General features: G+C 48.8%; 1 protein-coding gene across 1 annotated transcript in view; it reads right to left on the bottom strand.

The window, feature by feature from the left end:
• The window catches only part of PPP2R5A (protein phosphatase 2 regulatory subunit B'alpha), an 885,130-nt gene that overhangs the window by 501,484 nt on the left and 358,566 nt on the right, over window positions 1-25,080 (bottom strand). The window contains exon 5 of the mRNA XM_086927850.1: window positions 22,925-23,055. Within this exon, the coding sequence (XP_086783976.1) occupies window positions 22,925-23,055 (131 nt within the window). The remainder of the gene's footprint in view (window positions 1-22,924; window positions 23,056-25,080) is intronic.

The following is a 25,080-nucleotide window of genomic DNA, read 5'->3' as shown; positions in this document are numbered from 1 at the left end:
AACAGTCTGCCCTACAGCTGCCTGCTGTTTGGAGTGCACGTCTACACAGTAATGCTTAGTAAATGTATGTGTGGTAGACCATGTGGCTGCTCTACATATGTCCTCCAAGGGAATGTTTCCAAGGAAAGCCATAGAGGCCCCCAACTTTCTGGTGGAGTGGGCTCTTGGTGGAATTGTAAGAGTGCGCTTTGCCTTTGCATAGCAGATTTGAATACATTTCACGATCCACCTAGCAATACCAGCCTTGGAAATAGGGTTACCTTTGTGATGTGGCGCAAAAGCAACAAAAAGCTGCTTAGTCTTTCTAAAATCCTTGGTCCTATCAATGTAATACATTAGGGCCCGTTTAACGTCAAGGGTGTGGAGCATCCGCTCCGCCAGTGACTCTGGATTTTGAAAGAACACCGGCAACTCAATGGTTTGGTTGATGTGGAACAGACACAACCTTGGGTAGAAATTTAGGGTTAGTGCGGAGCACTACCCTGTTTGAATGAACTTGGAAGAAAGGCTCTTGGATTGTGAGGGCTTGCAGTTCACTAACCCTCCGTAGCGATGTAATTGCTACTAGGAAAGCCACTTTCCATGTCAAGAACTGAATCTCGCAAGAATGCAGTGGCTCAAAGGGAGGACCCATCAGTCTTGTAAGAACCACATTGAGGTTCCATTCAGGAGCTGGTGGAGTCCGTGGCGGAATGACTCTTTTGAGGCCTTCCAGAAATGCCTTGATGGCAGGCACTTTGAAAAGTGAAAGGTGCTGTCTATTTTGTAGGTATGCGGCCATCGCAGACAGGTGAATGCGAATGGAAGTATATGCCAGATTACACTTGTATAGATGGAACAGGTAACAGATGATGTTCTGAATAGAAGCATCTAGTGGATCAATGTTGTGGTTTGCGCAATAGATGACAAACCGTTTCCATTTTGCCGCGTAACATGCTCTAGTAGTGGGCTTTCTAGCCTCCCGAATGATGTCCATGCAATTGGGAGGAAGGTTGAGGTAGCCAAACTCTAGGACTTCAGGAGCCAGATCGCCAGGTTGAGCTGTTGCGGATCTGGGTGCTGAATGTCGCCATGGCTCTGCGTCAGAAGGCTGGGTGTGAGACGAAGCCTTTGATGCGGTACCACGGAAAGTTCCAGAACTGTGGTGTACCATGGTTGGCGAGCCCACGTTGGAGCAACTAGGATGAGAGTCATCGAGTGCTGCCTGAGCTTGCGCGCCACCAGCGGTATCAGAGGTGCTGGGGGAAAAGCGTACGCAAATCTGCCTGACCAGTTCATCCATATCGCATTGCCCTGCGATTGCGGGTGTGGGAACCTGGCGGCGAAGCTTTGGCATTTTGCGTTCTCCCTTGTGGCGAACAGGTCGATCTCTGGATGACCCCACCTTTGGAAGTACGGTTGGAGTACTGATGGATGTATCCCACTCGTGCATTTGGTGGCTGTGCCTGCTGAGCAGGTCCGCCATCTGATTGTCCTTGCCTCCTGGGAGATGTTCTGCCATGAGGAAAATGTTCCTCTGAATGGCCCACTTCCACATGCTCTGAGCCAGATGAGACAGCTGCGGAGTGTGTGTGCCCCCCTGTTTCTGAATGTAGTACATGGCCGTCATGTTGTCCGTCCGGATCAACACGACCTTGTTGCACAGATGTACTTTGAATGCCTTTAAGGCCATGAAGATCGCCATCAGTTCCAGTACATTGATGTATTTCTATTTCTATTTTGGGGGTTTTATAAAGCGCATGGTGACGCAACAACGGCGTGTCCCCGCGCTGAGGAGCTACTTTATTCCTGAGCCCTACAAGACGGCACACTTACTAGGCGAATAGAGCAGTTTTGAGCTTAGCTCTGAAAATTGACTCAGATGGCTCTAATCGTAGCGCCATGGGCAGCTGATTCCATCTGGCGGCTGCAAGGTATCTGAAAGATCTACCCCCCATCCGAGCTCTGGATACCTTAGGGACAGCCAGGAGTCCCGAGCCCGAAGATCTAAGAGAGCGGGAAGGCTCATAAGGTGTCAAGAGTCCTTGTAGAGGGAGAGGGGATTTCCCATGAATGATCCGATGGCACGTGCAGAGTGCTTTGAATTCTACCCTGCTTCTGACCGGGAGCCAGTGCAGGGTCCGGAGAGCCGCTGCAGAAGCAGCTCTTCTGGGTAATCTAAGCACCAGTCGTGCAGCAGCGTTCTGTAGGACCTGTAAGCGACTGAGGTTCTTCTCCAAGGTACCTAAATAAAGAAGATTGCCATAGTCCATCTTCGAAGTGACCAGAGCATGTACCAAGGTCTGTCGGGCTCTCACAGGCAAGAACTTCAGCGTCTTTCTGAGGCTTTTGAGGGTCCCAAAGCATTGTCCTACCACCCGATTGATCTGAGGGCCAAAGGTGAGGGCGGCATCAAACCAAATGCCCAGATTCCTTGCTTTTTGGCAAGGGGTGGGTGTTGGGCCCAGGGAAGATGGCCACCATGCCGACGTCCACGCAGACTGGCAGCCCCCCACGACCAGCACCTCGGTCTTGCCTCCATTAAGCTTGAGGCAATTGGCGGACATCCAGGCAGCCAGGTCTTGCATGCATGCTCTGAAGATGTCCGCCGAAAGATCGGGTGCGCGCGATAGGGAGATAACCAGCTGCGTGTCATCGGCATACGACACCAAGCTGAGGCCGTGACTCTCTACTAAGGTGGCAATTGGAGCGACATAAAGATTAAAAAGTGTTGGACTCAGGGACGAGCCCTGCGGCACCCCCTGGTCCAAAGGAATTCGCTCCGAGTAGTGGTCACCCTGCCTCACTTGGAAACCCCGGCCAGTGAGAAATGAGTAAATCCATTTCAGCGCTGCCCCTTTCACCCCGACCTTGTCCAGACACTGTAGCAGGATGGAATGTGCCACAGTGTCGAACGCGGCGCTAAGATCTAGTAGAATTAGCGCCATTGTTTGTCCCTCGTCAGCACCCTGCCGGAGGGCTTCAGTCGCCCTCAGAAGGGCGGACTCCGTCGAATGACGGGGCCGGAATCCGAATTGGGTAGGATGAAGATGGTTGCCTTCCTCTACATATGTCATTAGCTGTTTGTTTGCCACCTTCTCCGCTACCTTGGAGAGATAAGGCAGCAAGGAGATGGGGTGCAAATTGTCCAAATTCTCGAAGCTAATGTTAGGCTTCTTGCGAAGGGGAAGCACCACAGCCTGTTTCCAGTCCTCAGGTATAGAACTGGATCGGAAGGAGACATCTAGCACATGCCTGATGTAAGGTTCCAAGGTCTCTAGGCTGTTACTCAGTCTTTTAGGGGGTGCGGGATCTCGGGGGGAACCAGATTTAACAGACCTACAGATTTTGATTAGCTCTTCCGGTGAAGGGGTGGTAAAGTTAAGTAACTGATTACCATCATCTTCCCCTGCTGCTAGGTCTATTGGCTCTTCCGCTACATGAGGCATTTCAGGGAAAGCAGCATAGATTTTAGATACTTTATCTCCAAAATAAGTAGCGATGCGATTGCATGCTGCTACTGAGAGATCTTTATCTAAACTCGCAGTTGTAGTGTCCATAGTCCCTGCACTGTGTAGTGGAGTACATGCGCTCCCCATCCCTGGAGAGAAGCGTCCGTTGTCAGGATGATCTGCGGCACAGGCTCTTGAAACGGTCGGCCCTTGCAAAGGTTTCGTGGATTCCACCAATGCAGAGAGTTGTATGCCCGAACGCTCACCAACACTAGGTCTTTTAACTGCCCGTGAGCCTGAGTCCACTGACGTGCTAAGCACTCCTGAAGCGGACGCATATGTAGTCTATCGTGTGGGACTATGGAGATGCAGGAGGCCATCATGCCTATCAACTGCATGAACACTCTTGCTGGAAGCGAGTGTTGAGGTCTGAATCTCTGGATCAGCGACCGGATGCTGTTGATTCTCACTGAATTCAGCTGCGCTGTGGCCGCCAGAGTGTTTATGGTCGCACCCAGATACTGCCGTATGTGGGCGGGCTGGAGATGTGATTTTGGATAATTCAGTGAGAACCCCAGATCGTGCAGAAGGTGAATGGTGTGGGACACGTGGTCGGCGCACTACTGGGCCGACTTCGCCTGAATGAGCCAGTCGTCCAGATAGGGGTAGACGTGGATGTTCTGACGTCTCAGATGCGCCGCCACCGTCGCTAGGCACTTTGTGAAAACCCTGGGCGCTGTGGTGACCCCAAAAGGCAAAACCTTGAACTGGTAGTGCTGGTTTTGAATGGTGAACCTGAGGTACTTTCTGTGTGAAGGATGCAGTGGAATGTGAAAGTACGCATCCTTGAGATCCAGAGTCGCCAGGAAGTCCCCTTGCCGAAGCAGTGGGAGAACCTGCTGCAGCGTGAGCATATGGAAATGTTCTGACAGAATGTAAAAGTTGAGAGGTCTAGGATGGGCCTGAGGGATCCGTCCTTCTTTGGAATCAGAAAGTACAGGGAGTAAACTCCTGTACCTCTTTCCTGCGGGGGCACGAGCTCTATTGCTCCTTTTTGCAGCATGACGTTGACTTCCTGCTGCAACAAGTGCAAGTGCTCGCCGGACATAGGACGGCTCTTTGGGGGTAGGTGGAGTGGACGTGAGCTCCAGACAATAACCATATTGGATAAGAGATCTGACCCACCTGTCCGTGGTGATGGACTTCCACACGGGCAGGAACTGCTGGAGTCTCCCCCCGACCGGTGTTGCGTGATCGGGGGGCAGTGACAAGGTGTCACTGTTTGTTGGCGGTGGAGGATCTGGAGCTGTTATTACCACGTCCTCTGCCTTTGACGTTGTTGCCACGGTATCCACCCCGACCCTTGTTGGTATAGGACGGTTGGGTGTTACTCTTATAGAATTGTGGGGACGGGGACAGTTGACCCCTTGAGGTGCCTCTATTATTGGAGCGACGAAAGGAACCACCCCGAAACTGCTGGGACTGCAAGGCACCCATAGACTTTGCAGTGTCGGTGTCCTTCATTTTTTCGAGGGTGGTATCAACTTCTGGGCCAAACAGGTGGTCTGGGTTGACAGTTTGGTTCAAGATGGTAGTTTGAATGTCTGGTTTGAAACCGGATATTCTGAGCCATGCATGTCTACGAAGTAGAACGCTAGTGTTAATTGCTCTAGAGGCGGTGTCAGCCACATCCAGAGCGCACTTAATCGAAGCATTGGTGATAAGCTTCCCCTCCTGTATCAACATTTCTGCTGCTTCCTTATATTGATCTGGTAAGTGCTGTAGAAGGGTCTCTAGCGTGTCGTAGTGTGCCCTGTCGTAACGCGCAAGTAGCGCCTGTGTGTTGGATATGCGCCATATGTTGGCTGCCTGCGCAGCAACTCGTTTCCCCGAAGCCTCAAATACTTTTGATTCCTTGTCTGGGGGAGGAGCATCACCCGTAGTTTGTGAGTTGGCTCTTTTGCGTGCATTGGAGACAACCAGGGAATCCAGAGGCAACTGTCCTTTGATGTACGTTGGATCAGTGGGCGCTGCCTTGTACTTTTTGTCGATACGTGGGTTGATGACTCTTGCTCGGGTGGGCTCCTTGAAGACTTCAGGCGCATGTTTCAACACCCCTTTTAGCATTGGCAAAGTTTTTACAGTCTTTTCAGCGACTGAAAAGGTGTCAAAAAGAAAATCGACGTCTACTGGGTCAGCATGGAGATCGACGTCATGATTGGCTGCCGCCCTTTCAATTAGAGCATTGAAAGCTGCAGAGTCTTCTGTTGGGGAAGTTTGTGCTGAAAAAAGCGGAGGCTCCTGCCCTGAATGCGGGTCCCCAGGGTCGCCACCAGCAGACCATGGCTCAGTCACATCTTCTGGGTCTGAGTAGACTGGATAGGAATACTCATCCTCGTCGTTTCCATCACCCTCCTCTACATTAGAATGAGAGTGTGAAAGTTCATGGCCTTGTGGTGATACAGGCTCCATGGAGGCAGAGGCACCAGCAGAGTCCATCTTTTTCTTAAGTGGAATTTGGAAATGCTCCAATGCTGGTTCAGGGGTGATCTTCCTTTTAAGGAGAGAGAGCTTGCCTGTGTTGGCGTCGATGACCACTTCGACGCTCTTCTTTTGCCAGCGGTTGGTGGCGCGGGCTTGGAACCACCAACGATGCCTTCGGCGTCGAAGATAACTTCACGGGCACTCCGGCCCCAGGTTTAGCTGTGAAAGCCTTCGGCGCCGTCTTTGGCGGCAACGTGAACAGAATCGGCGTTGGCGTCTTCGCCGGTTTTTGGGGAGGTTTGGGAGGCACAGTGTCCTTCGGCTAGACTGCTGCGGCCCCCTCCCCAATACGTTGAAGGGACTCCGTGACCACCTTAGTGAACGAGGCGGAGGGACGCACCGGCTCGAGAGAGTCTTCTGAAGCTGGTTTTGGGACGGCGACCAATGACGCAGTCTTCGGAGCCGACGCAGCTGCCCCCTTGGCTTTGTCGAGTGGAAGCGGGGCAGTGAGAGACTTGGGGTCGTCCTGCCGCTTTTTTGTGGCCTTCTTATGTTCGTCGACCTTCTTGGTATCGATGCGACTCTTAAGTGCGTCGACCAACTTCGGCGCCGATGCAGCCGCGTCGGCCGTTTTTACCTTCGGCTTCGATACCGTGGTCTTCGGGTCGGCCATTTTGGCGTGGCCCTTGAGCTCGACGACCATCTTGGATTTCTTCGGCGCCGAGGCCTCCGAAGTCTTCGACCCGACCAGTGCGACTTGCGCTTTCGGTTTCGATATGTCTGGCGTCGAGACCGATGGTTTCACTTTCGGTTTCTGTACCGTGAGTGGTGCCGTATCAATGTCCGTGGCCGGGCCGGAAGGCGGAGCCGTGGGACAGGAATCAAGGCTTTGGGTAAGGCCCGAAGGAGATCCCTCGGCCTGGGCCTTAGAATGGTGGCTGGCCCCGGAGTCAGTGTGAGGAAGCTCCTCGTCCGAGCTATCCTCTACGGTGGCAAGGGCCCCGTCGTCGTCCCCTACCTCCTCGACGACTTCCTCGAAATCCTAGTCTTCCGCGTCGTAGTCTTCCTCGACCTCCGACGCCGGGTTAGATTCTGTGATATCCTGGATTATGTCGTCGCCGACATCCTCCGCGTCGAAGAGGTCCGTCGGAGGGGGTGCCGATCGCTGGGCCTGCAGTCTCGCAGCTCGGCGGAGCATGAGTGTCTTTTTTGACCGGAACTTTGAGAAGGCCATACACTTGGCCTCGTCGTGGTCCGGCGACAAGCACTTATTGCACACCGGGTGCACGTCGATATGTGGGTACTTCGAGGCACACACCGGGCACCGCTTAAATGGACTTCGTTCCATGATGAAAGTAGGTTGGAGCGTCGTGTAGGCCCGTCCGCGCCGAAAGCACGCGGAAGGGCAGAGTTGGTTGGGAGCCGATGAAACAAACGAACCCGAACGAAGACAATACCGACGCGAGTTCTAAAAGACCTTTTGGTCTTAAGCAAAGTAAGTTAAACAACTATCGATTCCGACAGAGGGAACCGAAACACATCCGAACCCAATGGCGGAAAAAAACAATCTGGGGATGGAGTCGATGCCCATGCGCACTGTAGTCCAGGGGAGGAGCCACCTATCTCGTGATACTTCGAAGACTCTTCCAGGACCACAATGTGCAATCATCCGGACCCAACACTAGGTGGCGATCTATGCACAGATATGAATTCAGCAGCCCACATGCCTCGAACGAGGTTGTACTCAGGACATTGTGCACTCATCAAGGTGATTTCAGGACCTCCCTACCTCAAGGACACAAACCTCAGGGAGTCCGTCGAACTTTTACGGATACCTTTTTTTTTTTTCTTTTTGTTGTCCCTCTATATGTGTCTTTTACTCTAAAATATGTTGTGAAGCGCTCTGATACCCTCGGGTCTGGCCAGTGCTATACAAAACTCCTAAAATAAGATAAAAATAAAAATTTGGTAGCTACCTTCTTCAGAGTAGAGTGAGGCCGTGGGGTAGCAGGAGGATTCTTTGGGATTTTATGCAGTAGGTTTGTATGCATTTGACAAGCTGTATAGCTTTGTCTACTCTGGATATTGGTGACCTTTAAGACATTTAGCAAAAGCGATAAAAAGTTGTTGAGTTTCAGAAAAGGGCTTGATCCTTTCAATGTAGTACACTAGAGAGAGCTCTTTTACCATTTAAGGTGTGATCGACCCTTTCAGCTATTGAGTTCAGGCAAGGAAATAAAACCAGTAGCTCAACTGTGGGTGGAGATGAACTTAAGAAGGAACAAATAGTTTCTTACCTGTCGGTGTACTTTTGCAGCTTGAAGATCTTTCTGGATTCACTATGCCGTGCATTATTCCGTGGCCTCATGGGAACAGTCCCGTGAGGCACAGGGTCAGACTGATTTGCATATAGCCATGTCTGAACTGGGGTAGCAGAGTGGGCTAAAGAACGGTGATGGATTAAACCCAGATCCTTTGACTGGGTGGGAGTGTTTGATTGGTTCAGATGCTCCGTCCATTACCACCCCCTTTTGTACCGGAAAGTCTGGTGTGACGTTCCTGGCTGGTTTCCCCCTCTTCCGTACGGTCTCCGTGACTGGGTACCCCTTTTCGTCCCCCTGAATTGTAAGGCCCCCATGGACCTTGCAGTTTTGTTCTCTTTTTTGAGCTGTATGAGCTTTTTATCCACCGGCGCTCCAAACAGTGTCTCCCCATTGAACAGGGTGCTTAGAATGTTGTGGGTTTGAAGCCTGAGATCCTGAGCCAGGCCTGCCTTCTCTCCGTGATTCCCAACATCATCAGCCTGCTGGACGTGCCTGCTCCATCCTAGGCGGTTTTGAGGCAAGAATTTGCCACATTTTTCCCCTCTTCCACAAGGTGTGAAGGTCTTTGTTGGTACTCGTCTGGGAGGTGCTTGATCAGCTGTCCGAACTCGTCCAGAATTTGGTACTGGTGCCTGTTCAGCAGGGTGTTTGAATTTGACATGTGCCAGTGCATTGCTGCATTTCTTTCTCCCAGTTAGGTCCATCCTCCTGCTTTCCTTGTCTGGTGGTGGCCCTGATGTTGTTGGCACATTTGCCCTTTTTCTGGCGGTCGCCGCAATAATTGAGTCCGCCGTAACTGATCCTTGGGCGTAGGGAGGATCCTTAGAGGAGTGTTTATATTTCTTCTTCGTCCTAGGCGTAACGGACCTGCATGTTGCCGGTTCCTTGAACGCCTCTTACCCCTGGGCCAGGACACTCAAGCATGCGGAGGTACTGGCTCCTAGTTTGTGTGGGGAGCAGGGTCTCCGAGAGGAAGTCTGCTTTCGTTTTTTCCTCATCTAGCTTGACACCAAAGGCTGTTGCCGCGTTCTTGATGACCATATTGTAGATCCCAATGTCATCCGGGGGTGAAGGCCTTGAAGGGTATGTGTCCATGGCCTCTTCTGGGCTTTCGGTGTCTAGGTCCTGCCATTCCAGGTCCTGTGTCTCCGAGGATGCCGAGCCGAGAGTCGTCCGCTGATCGTCGTCGCCCTCCTCCCAGTAGTAGAAGGCTTCTTCCTCTGGCTGGTCCTGAGTCTCAGAACTTTTCGGTGGCTCTTCGGCGTCGAAGTCCTCCTCCTCTTCTACCTCAACGATCACCGTCTTTGGCTTCGATGGAATCGCGAACCTCTTCAACTTTGTCGAATTCCTTTCATTGCTGGATGTTATTCATCTCGGCCTCGAGCCGTTTTTTCTTTCTCTCCAGTTCTGCGGCATGTTCGGCGTTGAACTGTTCGGCTGTTCTCTTTGACCTGTATGTCGAAATAGGCTTCGGCCCTTAGTCGACGCCGAAGCGACCTTTGGGTCCTTCTCTTTCGAAGTCTAACGTTCCTTTTCTGGAACGTGCTTCGACGACCTTGGCTTTTTGCCGATCTTTGCCGTCTGGGCATCCTTTGAGATTTTCGGAGCCAGTGCTCCCTTCGAGGACTCAAGACTCTGATTTTCGAGAGTCTGACTCGGAGTTTCGAGGTTCTGTCGGGGCTTTAGGGGTCTTCGACTCTCCTACCTCTTTAGAAGTCTTCATATCGGTCTCTATGACTGTGTAGTCGTCTTCTCTAGCGACGTGGTCCTCCTCGTTGCTTGAGAGCCCCAGGTCTCGAAGGGACGGTGGCTGCCGCTTGCCTTGCATTTTGTAGTTGGCTCTTCTCTTGACTGGAATCCTGCGAAGTGCAGAATGTTCTTTATTTTCATACATGCAGCACTAACTGCTAGGTATAGCAGCATGTAGGTTCATGGAGGTACATGTTAACCCTGATTTTTTGAGGTAGAGCCGACAGACAATAGCTTGGACAGCTGGCCTGAGGTGGATTCACCTGTTTAGAAGTTCAACAGTGGACGAATCTTTGAGGTGTAGCAATCTCGAGCAGTAGCCTTGTAGTCTTTGTTGGCATATCCATATTTTCCTGCTGCAGGTTTAGGTAACCAAATACTAAGACCTCAAGTGCCATATTGCTAGATTGAGTTGCCTAGGACTGGATGGCTGTTCCTGCGGTGATTGAGTGAGAAGCTCCAGCCTGTTGGAGAGCTTCTTGTGAGGGGTAAAAGACATTTGGATGCGTGTTGAGAACCGGATGCTTGCCCCATGATGAAGCCACCAGCATGAGATGTTTGATGGAGCTTCCCTACCATGTATGGAAGGAGTGGGAGAGGAGGAAAAGTGTAGGCAAATATCACTGATCAGTTCATCCACTGAGCATTGCCCATGGGCTGTGCATATGGAAACCTGGAGAAAAAAGGTTTTGGATTATGCATTTTTGTGAGTCGTGAATAGATTTATCTGTGAAAACCCCCAACACTGGAAGTGTAGTAGTAGAACTTGGAGGTGGAGTTCACATGTTGATCCAATCAGCTGCACAAAGAACAATTGATGGACAGAATGCAGAACAATCTCATACATTCACTCCAGTACAGAGATATGGGCCTAAACCTATCCTTTTTTTGCTCACGATGTCGTTCTAGTTTGGACCCAGCCATATGCAAATCAGTCTTGACCTTGCACCCAATAAGAGTAGTCCAGCCCGAACTGCCAGGCCAGGTCCTCCCTGGACTGTAAGTAAACAAGCATCCTAGGACCGGTTTTGGGCTTTCACCCCTCATCAACCATGACAGCTTGACTCCAGTGGCATGGAGAGCACGGGACCCACGTCTGGGCATTCCCGTCCCACTCAGGGTGACAAATACAACAATTGATGTACAGAATGCAGAATAATGTCATACATTCACCCCAGTACAGAGATCTGGGCCTAAATCCATCTTTTTTTGCTCACCCTGCCATTCCAGTTTGGACCCAGCCATATGCAAATCAGTCTTGACCCTGCACCCAATGGGACCAGTTCAGCCCGAACTGCCAGGCAAGGTCCTCCCTAGACTGGAAACAAGCATCCTAGGACCGGTTACAAGCTTTCAGCCCTCATCAGCCAGGATAGCTTGATACATTCAGCTGAGCTGGTCTAAAAGTTATCCTGTCCCGTCAAGTACTCTGTTAGGAGGTGTATTTGACAGTAATTCACCCAATGGCAAATTTTCAGCATCAGTGCTGTAAGTTGCGGTGAATGATCACTGCCCTGCTTCAGTAAATAGTACATGGCAGTCATGTCAGTTTTCACTAGTACAACTTTGCTCTGAATATCCTGAAAGAAGGCTTTGAGAGCTAGCTGAATAGTAAAGAGCTCCAGATAGTCTGTGTGGAGCTGGTTATTGTGGGACCACAATCCCTGAACTGTCCTGCTGAGGAGATGTATGTGGCCGTGCTGGTGGTCAATTGCGGGACTAGGGTCATGAAAAGGCCTGCCTTGAAACAGATTGTCGCTGCCCCAGCCCTGCAGAGACGAATGGGTACTGCCCATTATCAACACTAGATCTTCCCAGTGACCCTATGACCATTGTTTCAAAAGACACACTTACAAAAGGTGCATGTGTGACCTTGCATGTGGGACTATAGAGATTCAAGAAGCCTTTATCCCCAGGAGGAGCATGACTTCTGTTGATTATTTAGCTGAAAGAGGCAATGGTTACTAAAAAGACAGCCACCTTCACTGGTTGGGGAATACTCGGATGGTGATAGCATTGAGGATCAACCCTAGAATGGGTTGAAATTGTATGGGTTTGAGATGGGACTTGGTGGAAATTATTGTAAATTCCAAGTTGTGAAGCATGGAGTATGGTAGCTCGAGTGTATGTTAGACACTGCTGCCTGTCCACACTCTTGAACAGTCAATCGTCTAGAAAGGAGTATAAACCCTTCAGAGGTCAGTGGCTATGACCGCTAGACATTTTGTCAATACTCTTGGGGCTGTGGTCACCACAAAAGGCAACACTTAAAGTGGTAGTGGTTTATGGAACCAAAAACACGGTGAAGCGCTGGGTGGATAGATATGTAAAGATACGCATCCTTCATATCCAATGCCATAGTGAAGTCATCCTGTTGTAATAGAGGAATATTGTGGATATGAAAATGTTCCAAACCGATGTATTTGTTGAGGGGCCTTAGGAAGCCATCCTTTTTGGGGATTAGGGAGTATAAGGAGTAAACCCTTTTGCCAAGGTATTGGGAGGGCACTATTGCCTTCTTGAGCAGAAGTGTCTGTATCTCCTCCTGTAGATAGCAAGGTGTTCGACACTTAAGGTGTGCGCCCGGAGCGGGATGTCTGGTGGGGTTAAAAAAAGGTTCAAGCAATATCCAGACTGGATGATACCTAGACCTCAATGATCTCAATTTCTTCTCAGTGTAAAGCTCCTCGCCACCCTCCACCTCCCAAACAAGTGTTTTGTTATCGGTGGGAAGTGGGGAAAGTCAAAGTTTAAAGGTGGAGGCTCCCTTGCTTGCAGTTATCTCTGTCTGCCCCTGTAAAAAGTACAAACAGCAACCACAATAAGATGACTGTTCAGTGAAACACTTGCTATTATGAGAAAAAAATATTTTAATATAAGCACACAAAGCATACACACTAAACAATATCTAATTTCTTATGGTACACCCACTAGCACTGTCATAAGCACTACCCCAGAGTCCCTCTGTTCCTTTTACTGGGGCTGGTTATTTCACAATAATGAAGACAACTTGCAAATATGTCCCAAGCTAGTCCCCTTGCAACAAAGTTGAAGTACGGCCTTAAAACACCACTTTAGCAGCGGTATCTGCAAAATGTGTGCAAATCCCTAGAAAGCCTCACATCCTTGATGAGCTACCAGACCCGCTTGCAGCCAGTAATTGCTGGAGGACTAGCGTGTCTTCACAGGCTCCAGTCTCCTGATGCTTAGGGTCAGCGACCTCTTGCAATCTGCTCTCGGCATGGAAAAAATGGGGGGCCGAGTTCAGAGATCGGCTCCTTGGTATAACGAGGACATGCGGGTAGCCAAAGCAGCATGTAAACGTGCCAAAAGACAATGGAGGATTGCTTACTCAATCCAGGCCAAAGTAGAGTACACAGACTGTAGGCGCAACTATCATAAACTGATAAGGAAAGGGAAATCTCTGTATTACTGCAACAAGATTGAAGAAGCTAAACAGTCCACTAAGGAACTCTTCTCAATCTACAAATCTATAGTGATAGGGAAGCCCGCGGTGGTGCCCAAGAAACTCTGCACTGCGGAGGGTTGTGACCGTATTGCTGAGTTCTTTGCAAACAAGGTGATCAAAATGTATAATTCCTTCCCCCAGAAGGCAGACAATAGCCCTTCACACCCGGCGGCCACTAAAACTCTAGGGGAACAACGATTAACCACCTTCATCACCCCTCCTACTGAGGAACTTCTCCGCATTTGCGGGTCGATAAAATACGGCTCCCCAAGAGACCAGACTACCCCTAGTCGATTGAAGGGTAGTCTGCCTGCACTTGAACCTTATGTTCGCCACCTATTAGATACCTCCTTTAAGTCCCAGAGTGTCCCCAAGGCTTGGAAGCAAGCAGTTGTACTTCCCCTGCAGAAGAAAGCCAATGTAAGATTTGAAAAACTTGGCAATCTTCGTCCAATCTCCCTCCTGCCCTACATGGCTAAAGTGGCGGAAAAGACAGCCAACGTACAACTTAAGCAGTTCGTGGAGGAGGCTTCGCTACTCCATGACTCGCAGTTTGGCTTCCGCCCCCGTCATTCGACAGAATCGGCACTCCTCGTGGCCGTTGAAGCGCTACGACAGGGTGTGGACGAGGGCCAAACCATGGCCTTGATCTTACTTGATTTAAGCGCGGCATTCGACACTGTAGCACATTCCACCTTGCTACAGTGTCTGAATGAAGGTGGGATCACAGGTGCAGCGCTTGGCTGGATCGGGTCCTTCCTGTCTGACCGATGTTTTCAGGTCAGACTGGGTGACTGCTACTCGAAGGAGATTGAGTTGGGTCAGGGCGTGCCTCAGGGCTCGTCCCTGAGCCCAACCTTATTTAATATCTATGTCTCCCCCTTGGCAGCCATCGTGGAGGGTCACGGACTTCGCCTGGTGTCCTACGCTGACGACACGCAGCTGGTCATCTCCTTATCGCGGGCACCCGACCTTGCAGCGGACATCTTCAGGAACTGCATGAAAGACCTTGCTGCCTGGATGTCCGCAAACTGTTTAAAGCTGAACGGTAGCAAGACTGAGGTGCTCGTGGTGGGGGGAGGGCCATCTGCGTGGACGTCGGCGTGGTGGCCGCCTTGCTTGGGTGAGGTCCCCGCTCCGTGAGGCCAGAAATCTTGGTGTGTGGCTGGATAAGGACCTTGCCTTCGGTCCCCAGATCAGCCGGGTGACGGGGGTGTGTTTCGGTGTTCTGAGAGCCTTAAGGAAAGTCCTAGATCTTCTTCCCATTTCTGCTCGAAGGACGCTGGTGCATGCCCTGGTCACATCGCGTCTTGATTATGGGAACCTTCTATATCTGGGCGCCACGGGCAAGGTCATGGGCCGCCTGCAGGTGCTCCAAAATGCTGCGGCGCGGCTTGTCCTCAGGCTCCCTAGGAGGTCTCCCTCCAAACCAGCCCTACAAGCCCTTCACTGGCTTCCTGTGGAGAAGAGGGTAGAGTTCAAAGCCCTCTCCACATGCCACCGCATTTTGAGCGGTACAGCCCCGGCTCCACTCCAGAGTCTGGTGACCTACTACGAGCCCACACGAAATCTACGATCTTCGCAGATTGGGCTGCTTAAGGTCCCCAGAGTAAGGAAGGCGCGAATGGGAGGAAGATCTTTTAGATACCTCGCTCCCAGATGTTGGAACGCCCTACCTTTAGAACTGAGGCTAGAACCATCCGAAGCCCTGTTCAGGAAAAAGCTTAAAACCCACCTTTTCAACAGGTAGCCTTCCGTGGGAGGGGTTAGGGGCAGCCACATCACTTACCATAGCGCGGGGACACGCCAGTGGCGTAACCAGGCGCTCTACAAATGCCCTATAATAATAATAATAATAATAACGAGTCAGACAAATGTAATGTTCCCGCTAATTTTGTTCCTTTCTGTGCGGCAGAGTGAGGTCTCTGTGAGCTGTAGAAAAGGCTATGTGCACCAAGTACCCAACCGCACATGTAGACCAGGGCTTTAAGTGGGATGAAAAAAGTAGGGGGTCTCTCAAAGGGACGGGACCAATGCAATTAATGCCGTGGCTTTAAAGCAATTGAGCTAAAATTCTGAGCTTAGCATAGCGTGCTACCGACTGATATTTTACTTCTTCTATCATTACATCCAGATATATAATACAAGTAACAATACACCTACAAGAAGCCAGGACTATTGCCTTTGTCAATGGTTGTTTGTTGCATAAAGTTGTATATAATATTGAAAATGCTTCCGCTCTTGTGGTAGAGGTTGTGGCTTAAAGCTCAAGCTGCTGATTTAGGAGATGGGTTTGGAGTCTCTGGTCAGATTAGCATGCTGCGTTTCTCTGTAAATCAATTAATCTCCCCATGCAACCAATAAATAAATAAATAAATAAATCATGTAAATCGCTTCAATACTTTTGGGTAGTATTCGCACTATATAAAAATTGCTGCATTTCTTTTTTAAAAGCGAGGTGGATGGTTTGCCTTTTGAAAGAATTTATGTTAAATGCAGCCCATGACAGACGCTGTGATCAGATGAACAACAGACCAGAACTTCAAAGGGGGAAGGGGGTGGGGGGGGGGGCAACACTCCCAGCCAGGGCTGGACCTAGCACTGGTCGCACACAGTGCAACAGTCTTTTTTGGCGCCCCTCCCCCATTTCCTCCTCCTCCATGAATTCTCACTACCACTCCCCAACAATGCACCTCATCTCTCTATAGCAACTTTCTGACAAATATTTCATTTTTTAATAGCGATGCTCCTAGTTTACTCACACTCAAGTCTGTGATCTGCATGGTACACGTTATTTGTAGCAGGCACATTAACCCTCACTACTTTGTGGGTGGTAAGAGTGCACTTGTGAGTTCTCGGTGAGCGATGCGACAATGTGCCAGTAGGGTAAGAGGAGTGACTGCAGGGTGAGTGAGGTGATCAAATGAATTTACCAACAATATTGTTACGCAAGATGATAAAGTGTAGAATGTTTGAAGGGTTGCTAAATGTAAAAATAGACAATTTGGATAAAATGAATTGTGTGCAGCGTTGTGATGATTTTTCTAAATGTTGACCACATTGTACAAGTGGCGGAAGTTATGAATGTATCTGGTGATGACGGCAGTACAATGGACACTGTAGTTGAAGAGACACACCAAAGTGTTGGTGGCAATTACGTTTTGGGACAGCAAAAAGATGGTGAAGAGGTGAGTCAGCAGAGGTATGGCTGTAGTGAGCATGTATGGGATTCAGTGGCTTACAGGGTGAACAGGGAGAGGAACGGATGTGCTCCCAGAAAATGTGGAGATTTTATTCACAACGGTTAGGATATTGCTTGTCAATGTTATTTTCTTTTCTTCTGTATTCTAAGGGGGAAGGTGGGTTGCAATGAGTTTACATTCAATTATTTATTGTTGTTCATGTATTGTTTATGTTATGAACTGGCTCCGAGGTTACCTAACAGAATGTAGAATGTTTAGATAGATTTTCTCTTTTGACTGCCTGGCTGAAAGCAGATGCTGTGCTGCACTAATAAAGAGTTGTCCACTTTAGCCTGTATTTGATTCCTTTGCAACAGGCCTTGGCCCTGGCAGAATTGGCTTTCAGACCTTCTGCGGGGTGCTTCATGGCCAGTGTGCAGCAGATCTTTGTCTAGAGGACAATCCATCTTGACAAGGCCCTCATCAGCACAGCCATCCATTTATTTGCTCTAGCAAGCCCCACAAACAAGTAAATGCTAAGTCGGTGGTCATTGGAATGATCACTATAAAAACACAAACCCACTTTGGATTTCAACTGATAGAGCCTTACCTCTTCTCGAGGGGTGAGGGGGAACAAAGAATGCTGGTAAAGTGGTGGATTGAGCAACATGCAAGGGATTTGCAACTTTTGATAAGATGGCCGCCTGAGTCCTCTGCATCAATTTGTCTGGGAAAAATGTGGTGAAGTGTGTCGCTCATGCAAGAAGCTGAGGTAATCACCAAGAAGAAAGCAGTGTTTAAGGTCACAGATGCAGTAAACAGCAATGTACAGGATTGACACACAAGGAATGTCCGGTCCCATTGTGGCATATCAAATGGCTTGGGAGGGAACACATGTCATACTGCACCACAATAAGTGATTTGTGATTTGTAGAAGGCCAAAAGAGCTGACAAATAACCAAGCCCAGAGCAAGGTCTTGTTTTGCTAATGACAAATGGCTGCTACGCCTGTAAGGGTTGGTGTCCCGGGTACCACATCCCATCAGACTGATTTTGTGGATGAGTCTGGAGGTCAGGATGACATCCACCACCTCAAGTCGCATATCAAACTAGATAACTGATACCTCTTCAACTCTACGCATAGAGATGTATGTTGAACAATATGAATTGAGGGACAGGAGGTCCTTCCGAAGTGAAAACCTGATTGAAGGATAGATGCTCATGCCCAGGAGCTCAATGTACCACATTCTCCCGACCTAATCTGGAGCCACCAGGATGAACTGAGTCCGGTCGCATTAACTTATCATAACTAGAGACAGGAAGTGTAGCGGTGTGAAGATATACAGGAGTCCCTTGTTCCATTCCAGCTAAATTGCGTCTCATAAAGAGTGCTGTTAAGGGAAAGCAAATATGAAAAATTATTGACACTGAGCTTTGCACGGTGGCGAAAAGAATTAGCCTGAGTGCTCTCCGTAGGGGGAAAAACCTTGATTCACCTTGGAATGAAGACGCCACTCATGATTTGCCAGATGATATCTGTTCAATTTGTCAACTCTGGCATTCAGGCACCCGGGACAGGTGGTTGTCATTGAGAAAGATGCCCTGGTGATTTAACCATCTACATATTATGTAAAGACTTCTGACACAGGATACCACTTCACCCTGTTTGCTGTAGTACCACATGGAGGTGATGCGGTCTGTGAGAGCCTGCGCCAGTCTCCTCTTGATGCACTGCGGGAAGGCCTTTCGGTACAGACAGACTGTAGTTCCAGTCCAGATCCATTTCCCCATGTGATGCCTACCTCTTTAGCCCAGTAGTGATGCCTTCTTCACCACCATCGATGGAGAAAGGAGAGTAGCTTACCATAGGACAAAGTGCGATTGGTCACCCTCAACTGCAGATCTTGAGCAGTCTCCTCCGAAACCTGAATGGTGTCCCAAAGGCAGCCCTGGTGCTCGTCGATTGACATTTTAGGTACCACTGCAGGGCTCGCATGCGCCATCAGGCTTGGTTGACAAAAATGATATACAAATCTGAGACAAAGAATCATTAGAGCCATTCTCACCTGGATCTACCCTAAAACACCAGGATCATATCCAAAATGTCATGAACTCATAGGTAAGAGGGAAAAGCCCTGAACTCTGTGTCAGGATAGCCCCAGGACTCTGGCTCATTTATAGTGAAACTCAATGATGGTAAAAGTTCCACTGTCATTCGAAAGTGGTCCACTACGGACTGCAGCAAGCCCGCCGTCAGCTAGCAGTCATCAAGATAAGCACTGCCACTTTCGTAAACACTCTAGGTGCGCTGTGGTAGGGATGAAAGGGAGCACAGTACACAGGAAATGCTCCCAGCCCACTTGGAAAACCAGGTAATGCGTTTGGGACAGGTGAACAAGTATATGTAAATACATATTATGCCAGTCCAAAGACACCATCCACTTTGCTGGGTTCAGATCAGATATCATCTGAGCCAATTTTTGCATTTTGAATTTCTCTTTCAACAGGAAGGCGCTCGGGCATCAAAGATCCAAAATAGATCTGAGGTGACTTTGCTTTTTTGGAACAATGACCTAGTGAGATTAACAACCCCACGTTTCACAGAGCCTGGTACTCTCTCTGACAACCTTGACGAACTACAAGTATGCTTCCTGTGCCTGGGTCAACAGTTGTTCAGTGAATGAGGAATATTGGGCTAGGCTGAGAGAAAAAATGTAGGCTCATGCCTGCTTGTACAATTTGTAAGACCATCCGTTAGATGTGATTGATCGCTAAGCTGGGAGGAACTGCTGGATCCTACATCTAACTGTTTGGGGCGGGGAGCTGCATCACTAAGGGCAAACTACAGCGGCTTGGTAGGAGCAAGAGAGAAGGACTCCATGGACTGATCCCACTGCTGATCTGTACGTTTTCAGCTAGTTTGGTGCCCACAGACCTAAAAGGATAGGGTTGTCTGCTACATCATTGGCTGGGAAGTCAGTCTCTGCCTATACACTAGTCCCTTGGAATAGCCCAAACAATTACTAAACTGGTACATACATTAATTAAGCAGGGGCCAACAGCCCCAAGGAATGTGCTGTGTCTCTACCGTCTTTAAAGTGTTCCAAAAAGGAGTTTGCCTTCTCCTAAAAAAAAGTGAGAAATCAACAAGGGGCATGTACATTAGCAAAGCTTATACATCACTGGAAAACCACTGTGGACCCGTGCTGGCATGTCTACGAAGGAAAACACTTCCCTGCCTTCGCAAAACATGGTATCCAAGCTAGTGCGGATAACATATTTGGTGGCAACCAGCTCATCATGAATCGTTTGAGCAAGAGATGACCCAAGATCTCGAGGACTGCTGCCAAGAACTGGCTGGCCACATATCAAAGAGGGAGTGTAACGGCCCAACAGAGAGATTGCATTTATGGTTTGCAGTGCCAAGCTGGCAAATGAGAAAAATAAAAATAGGTTTGCAAAGGCGCCCATCAATTCAGACTCTGCGTCTGAAGGAATGGTTAGAAAAGAGTTATTCATTTTACTCGAAGAAGCCTGTACAAAAGGCCCTTCTGGGTGAGATGCTTGGTGAGAAGATCCAGGTTACCAGGTGCTGGTCTAGGAGGTCTGGCCCCCTATCTGTTTAGAGGGGGACAAGGACATGGTTTTGACCTGGTATCCACAAGACCATCTATTAAGACATAATTAAAAAGGAGCAAGGGCTCAAGCTGTACAAGCACATCAAAATATTTGCCTTAGCCTGGAGGGCTGCTGGAATTTTAGTACTTCAACTGCCCTCCATACCACCACTGAAAATGAGGCACTTTCTTCCATTGCTGGACCATGTGCTGAGTCAGGCTTTGCCTAAGGAGATACATCAAGATAACTGGCATTTTTGTAAATCAATGTATAGGGCATTATCAGTGTAATAGAAAGGGAGTAAGCTATCCTTTCCATCAGCATCAAGATCAACAGCCTGTGGTGTACCCGCTGTGGCACAGGGACAGAATGAGCCAAAAAGAGAATGGAGTCTCTGCTGATTGCTGCAATACGGTAGAGGCACAGGGTTAAAGTCCGGTTGCATGACCACAGACTTCACTTTTATAATCTCAGTGAGTGCCACTGGTAAATATTTAACAAACCATTACCCTGCATCAGACATGGGTATCAGAGTTGGGTTATCCAATGGCACCCATGGGGTCAGCATCAGTGTTTGGGTGGCAGAAACTGGAGTGGATATCGGATCAAGGTGAAAGTCTGCACTAGAGTACGTACAGGCCCAGTAACTGGTTCAGACAGGGCAGGCAGCGCCGAGGAGGGACCCACGAGTGGTAACTAACTTGAGGCCCTACGCTTCAGTCGAGCCAGTTGGTGTGCCAGAGGTGAACTGAAAATTTGCAGTATGGCCTCTTTAAAGGCCTCGATCTGCTGCAGGTTCAACAATGCCCAGGAATCTCTGGGCATGGAGGGAGCAACTGAGAGATCAGCTTTGTGGCTAGTGATCTTGATGGAGAGCTGCTGACATCTTTATGCCCTTGCACCTTCTCTTTGGTGTCAGAGTGGAGCTATGGGGTCAAGTCCTGCCTCACTTTTTTATGCTTACTTTTAGACTAGGACTTACCAGAGGACTACGAGGGGGAAGGGGAGGAGTCAAGGGAGTGTCACGGGGCGGATAACCACCAACTGCCTCCAGTGCAACACCAGCAAGACAGATTCTGCTGATCGGGAAAGATCCTGAGTAGTGGAGTGAATGCTGGTGACACGCTACTCTGGGCTGTGCCCCCGCTCCCAAACGGATAAACGGATGGTGAAGAACTTATGTGTCTGGGTTGACTCGGCCCTCAGCTTTCAAGCCCAAACTAAGAAAGTGGCAGGGACGTGATTTGGTATTTTACGGGGGCTTAAACCGTTTTTTTGTTGGTTTTTTTAAGCCATCTATTAGGCTTCTGTTCTTTCAAGATTGGACTACGCCAATTCATTGTACCTGGGGGTCAACAAGGCTGAGACTGTCAGACTGCAGAGGGTTCAGAACGCAGCCGCTAGAACTCTCCTTGGCCTCCCCAGAACTTGCCCTACTGCCCGCGCTATCCGTAAGCTACACTGGCCGCCGGTGGCCAAACAAGTCGAGTTTAAGTCTTTGGCATTTAGGATCCTAACACGGTCTTCCCCTGGCATTTTGACTAATCTGCTCTCACTGTACATCCCCACTCGCCAACTTGGCTCGGTAGGTCATCATTTGGTGACTGTGCCCCGGGTGAGGAGGGCGAGAGCTGGCGGGTACTCTTTCTGTTTTCTGGCGGCCAAACTCTGGAACTCACTTCCCTTTTACATTTGTAGCCTGGATAATTATCTGGCCTTTCATAACGCTACCAAGACCTATCTCTTCCCGTCTAGTTAGACTTGTTTGCTGCTCGCTACCTTGTTTGCTGCTAGCGTCGGGACACCCCTTTCCTGGGGCAGCTGTACGCTGTATAAATGCTATAACATGAAAGTGGTCAGTGACCGAGATGCCTCCTTTGAGTTAGAGCGGGATGTACACAAAGGCAGTAACACAACCACCTGGTCTTATTTTTCATGCAGATGCACAAGGGCACACTGATCATAGAACTTCAAATCATGCCCTGAGCCCAAGCACTCAAAGCACAACTTACGCAGGTCAGTGACAAACATCTGCTCCCTGAAGAAGAAACCTGTAGATTTTGGTGGGACATAATTTCCTAGCACACTGTGAAAATGTTCGGAGTTGTCAAAAACCAACAAACTCAGGAGCCAAGCTCCTATTCTTTGTCAGAAGTCACAGAAAAAAATAATGGAGCTGATATAACACGCAGGAGTGTTACTAATATCGGTCCCTGCTATGTTGATTCCTGGCTGTACAGTCTCAGCACAGAGCCATGCAACACCACATTGTGGCACATAGGAGTATTATGAGGAAAAGTCTCAGGATTCAGTCTGGTATATAATGGATATTTTAAGGTGAAGAATCTGCTGTAAGAAGTATCAATCAGAAGTATTTGCCTATATAACAATCTCTCACTTCACCAATGACCGCAGACCACCAATTTACCTTTTAGATACCATCTCAAAATCTCTGTAATTCCCCATCTATCTTAGTCTTGTTACTAGGTTTTTAGTCCATGGTTTTGAGGCCACACTTAGGATACCATTTACTGTCACTGCTGTGTGTTACAAAGTATATTCACATTAGATCACATTTCATAGGACTCTGGGTAACTGTAAGGCACTCTTCCAGCTACAGTGGCAAATTGAACTTGAAGAAATAAATTTTGTTGTTAAATGTCATACCTGAGAAAAATGTTATTAATCTGCTTCCTGATGAAGGCTCGTAATCCAAGGAATTTACCATAAATGCGATGAAGAACGGTCTTAAGGAAATCACGCTCTCTTGGATCTTCACTATCAAAAAGCTCCAAAAGCTTAAATAGAAACAATTAAATATATAGATTAGTAAATTTACATTAAGGATAAGGGTAACAGAAAAAAAATTACAATGAAAAAAACTACTCATGTACATATGTATATTTCCAAGGTCGAACATCAACATTATTGTAAACCAGTGACAGCTGGAAAATGCATTAGGATTCATAGAATTGTACAAGTACAATTAGAAATGGATTTAGAATTCATTCTAAGCAGAAGTAAAACTGTCTTGTAAAGTTTAACAAGCTTGAACTGGCTGGTATAGCCTTATGTGTATGCTACAGTTATACTGAAGCAAAAAGTCTGGATTCTATGAATGAACAAAACATAACTACCTAGCAATTTTTTTCCAAATCCTTAGAAACAGAACGCTATAAAGGCTTTAAATTATTCACTGCATATTATTGACTAATCAGTTGTGACTTCGGCACGTTGATAGAGAACCCCAGTGAATGCAGGTCAGACGTAGTCTGAAGGTGGGAGACAACAGCTTGGGCGAAAGTATCTTCAACAGCCAATCGTCGACGTAGGAGAAGACTGATGTCCCTAACTTGCACAGATGGGCGCGAACACCACCATCACCTTGGTGAACACCCAAGGGGGCGCTGGTAAGGCCAAAGAGGAGCACCGTGAACTGAAAGTGCTCATAGCCTACCTCGAACAACAGGTTGAATTGAATCCAGGGCCCAGTTAGCAAGGAACCCATGTCTGAGAATACATTTTGGCAACTTAGGGCAAACACAATAAGATGATAGAGAAAGTGCTGAAACTTTTCAAACACTCACCCCCACTCGAGAGAGTTGGGTTTAATTCAACGTGCTTTTGCTCAATGGTGTGGCATAGTGAGCTGGTGCGGAATCAGAGACTTGCATCCATCGGTCCTCCAGGGACTGCTGCAGAGAACGCATGTTCAATCTGGCATTGGGACGATAAATAAGCAAGAGACTATGGAGCCCATTAGTGACGAAACCTGTGACTGTGGGATGACTTGCACAGAGGAGATCGCAACCGTTGTCTCAGATTGATGATCACCTCTCTTCCGAAGGACACACGCTTGCCTTTGCAGTATCCAGTGAAGCGCCAAGGTAATGGATTCTCTGTGTCGGGTTGAAGACCGACTTCATGAAGTTGACCTGAAGCCCCAGCGTGTCCAACAGCTGGACACAGTAGTTGAGGTGACTGAAGCAGAGAAGGTGTGGTACTCTTCAGGAGCCAATCGTCCAGATAGGGGTTAATGAAGATTTGGCGTTGAAATGCTGCCACCATGCACCATGCACCATGCACCGCCGAGACCTATCGTACCTCCCTAGGAGAGCTGAGGTGCTGGTCGATGGTGTAAAGTCTCAAAGATAAATGGATGTGGAGACAGTCGGGCCGACATACTGATGTTGAGCTTTTTGGCCCCTCCGCAGAGAACGTCCAATATCGTCAAAAGCGGACACACTGGAAGGTGGTGTTGCAGACAGAGTTTGCGAATAGTCCTTGATCGAAGATCTAGTGGATGTGGTCTACATTGGCGATCTTCTCCTCCTCTTGGGAGAGTAAGCATGATGCGAGCAGGACTCCCCCCGAACACGTATGGCGAGAGAATGGGGACCTTAACCTACTCGGGGAGGACCTGATTTGCAAATGGCTGGGTTTAAACTGGGGTGGCACTAGAACAATGGATTAAACCCAGATCTGTGACTGGGGGTTGGCTGGTTGAAAAGTTTCATCACTCCGTCCATCATCTTGCTGTGTTTGCCACGTGCCTAGAAGGACATCTGTTAGTGCTTCATTAAAGAACAATAGGGGTTCGGAGGTGAAAGCCCCAGGCTGAAGCACCTCGGTCAATAGATTAGTCCTGATCTCCACAGAGAGCAGCTCCAGTCCAAAGACCTCTGCTGCCCTCTTTACCACCAGGACATAAGAAGCTCCCTCCTCCGTAGCCACACTAGTTGGAGAGCATTCCAGTATCAGAGGCTGCGTCCAATCCACTGGCTTCCTCATTCCAGTCCATATGCTCCATAGGAGCATTCAGT

This window comes from Lissotriton vulgaris, chromosome 6, assembly GCF_964263255.1.
Source record: "Lissotriton vulgaris chromosome 6, aLisVul1.2, whole genome shotgun sequence".
NCBI lineage: Eukaryota > Metazoa > Chordata > Amphibia > Caudata > Salamandridae > Lissotriton > Lissotriton vulgaris.
This window is presented reverse-complemented; position numbering and strand designations above follow the sequence as displayed.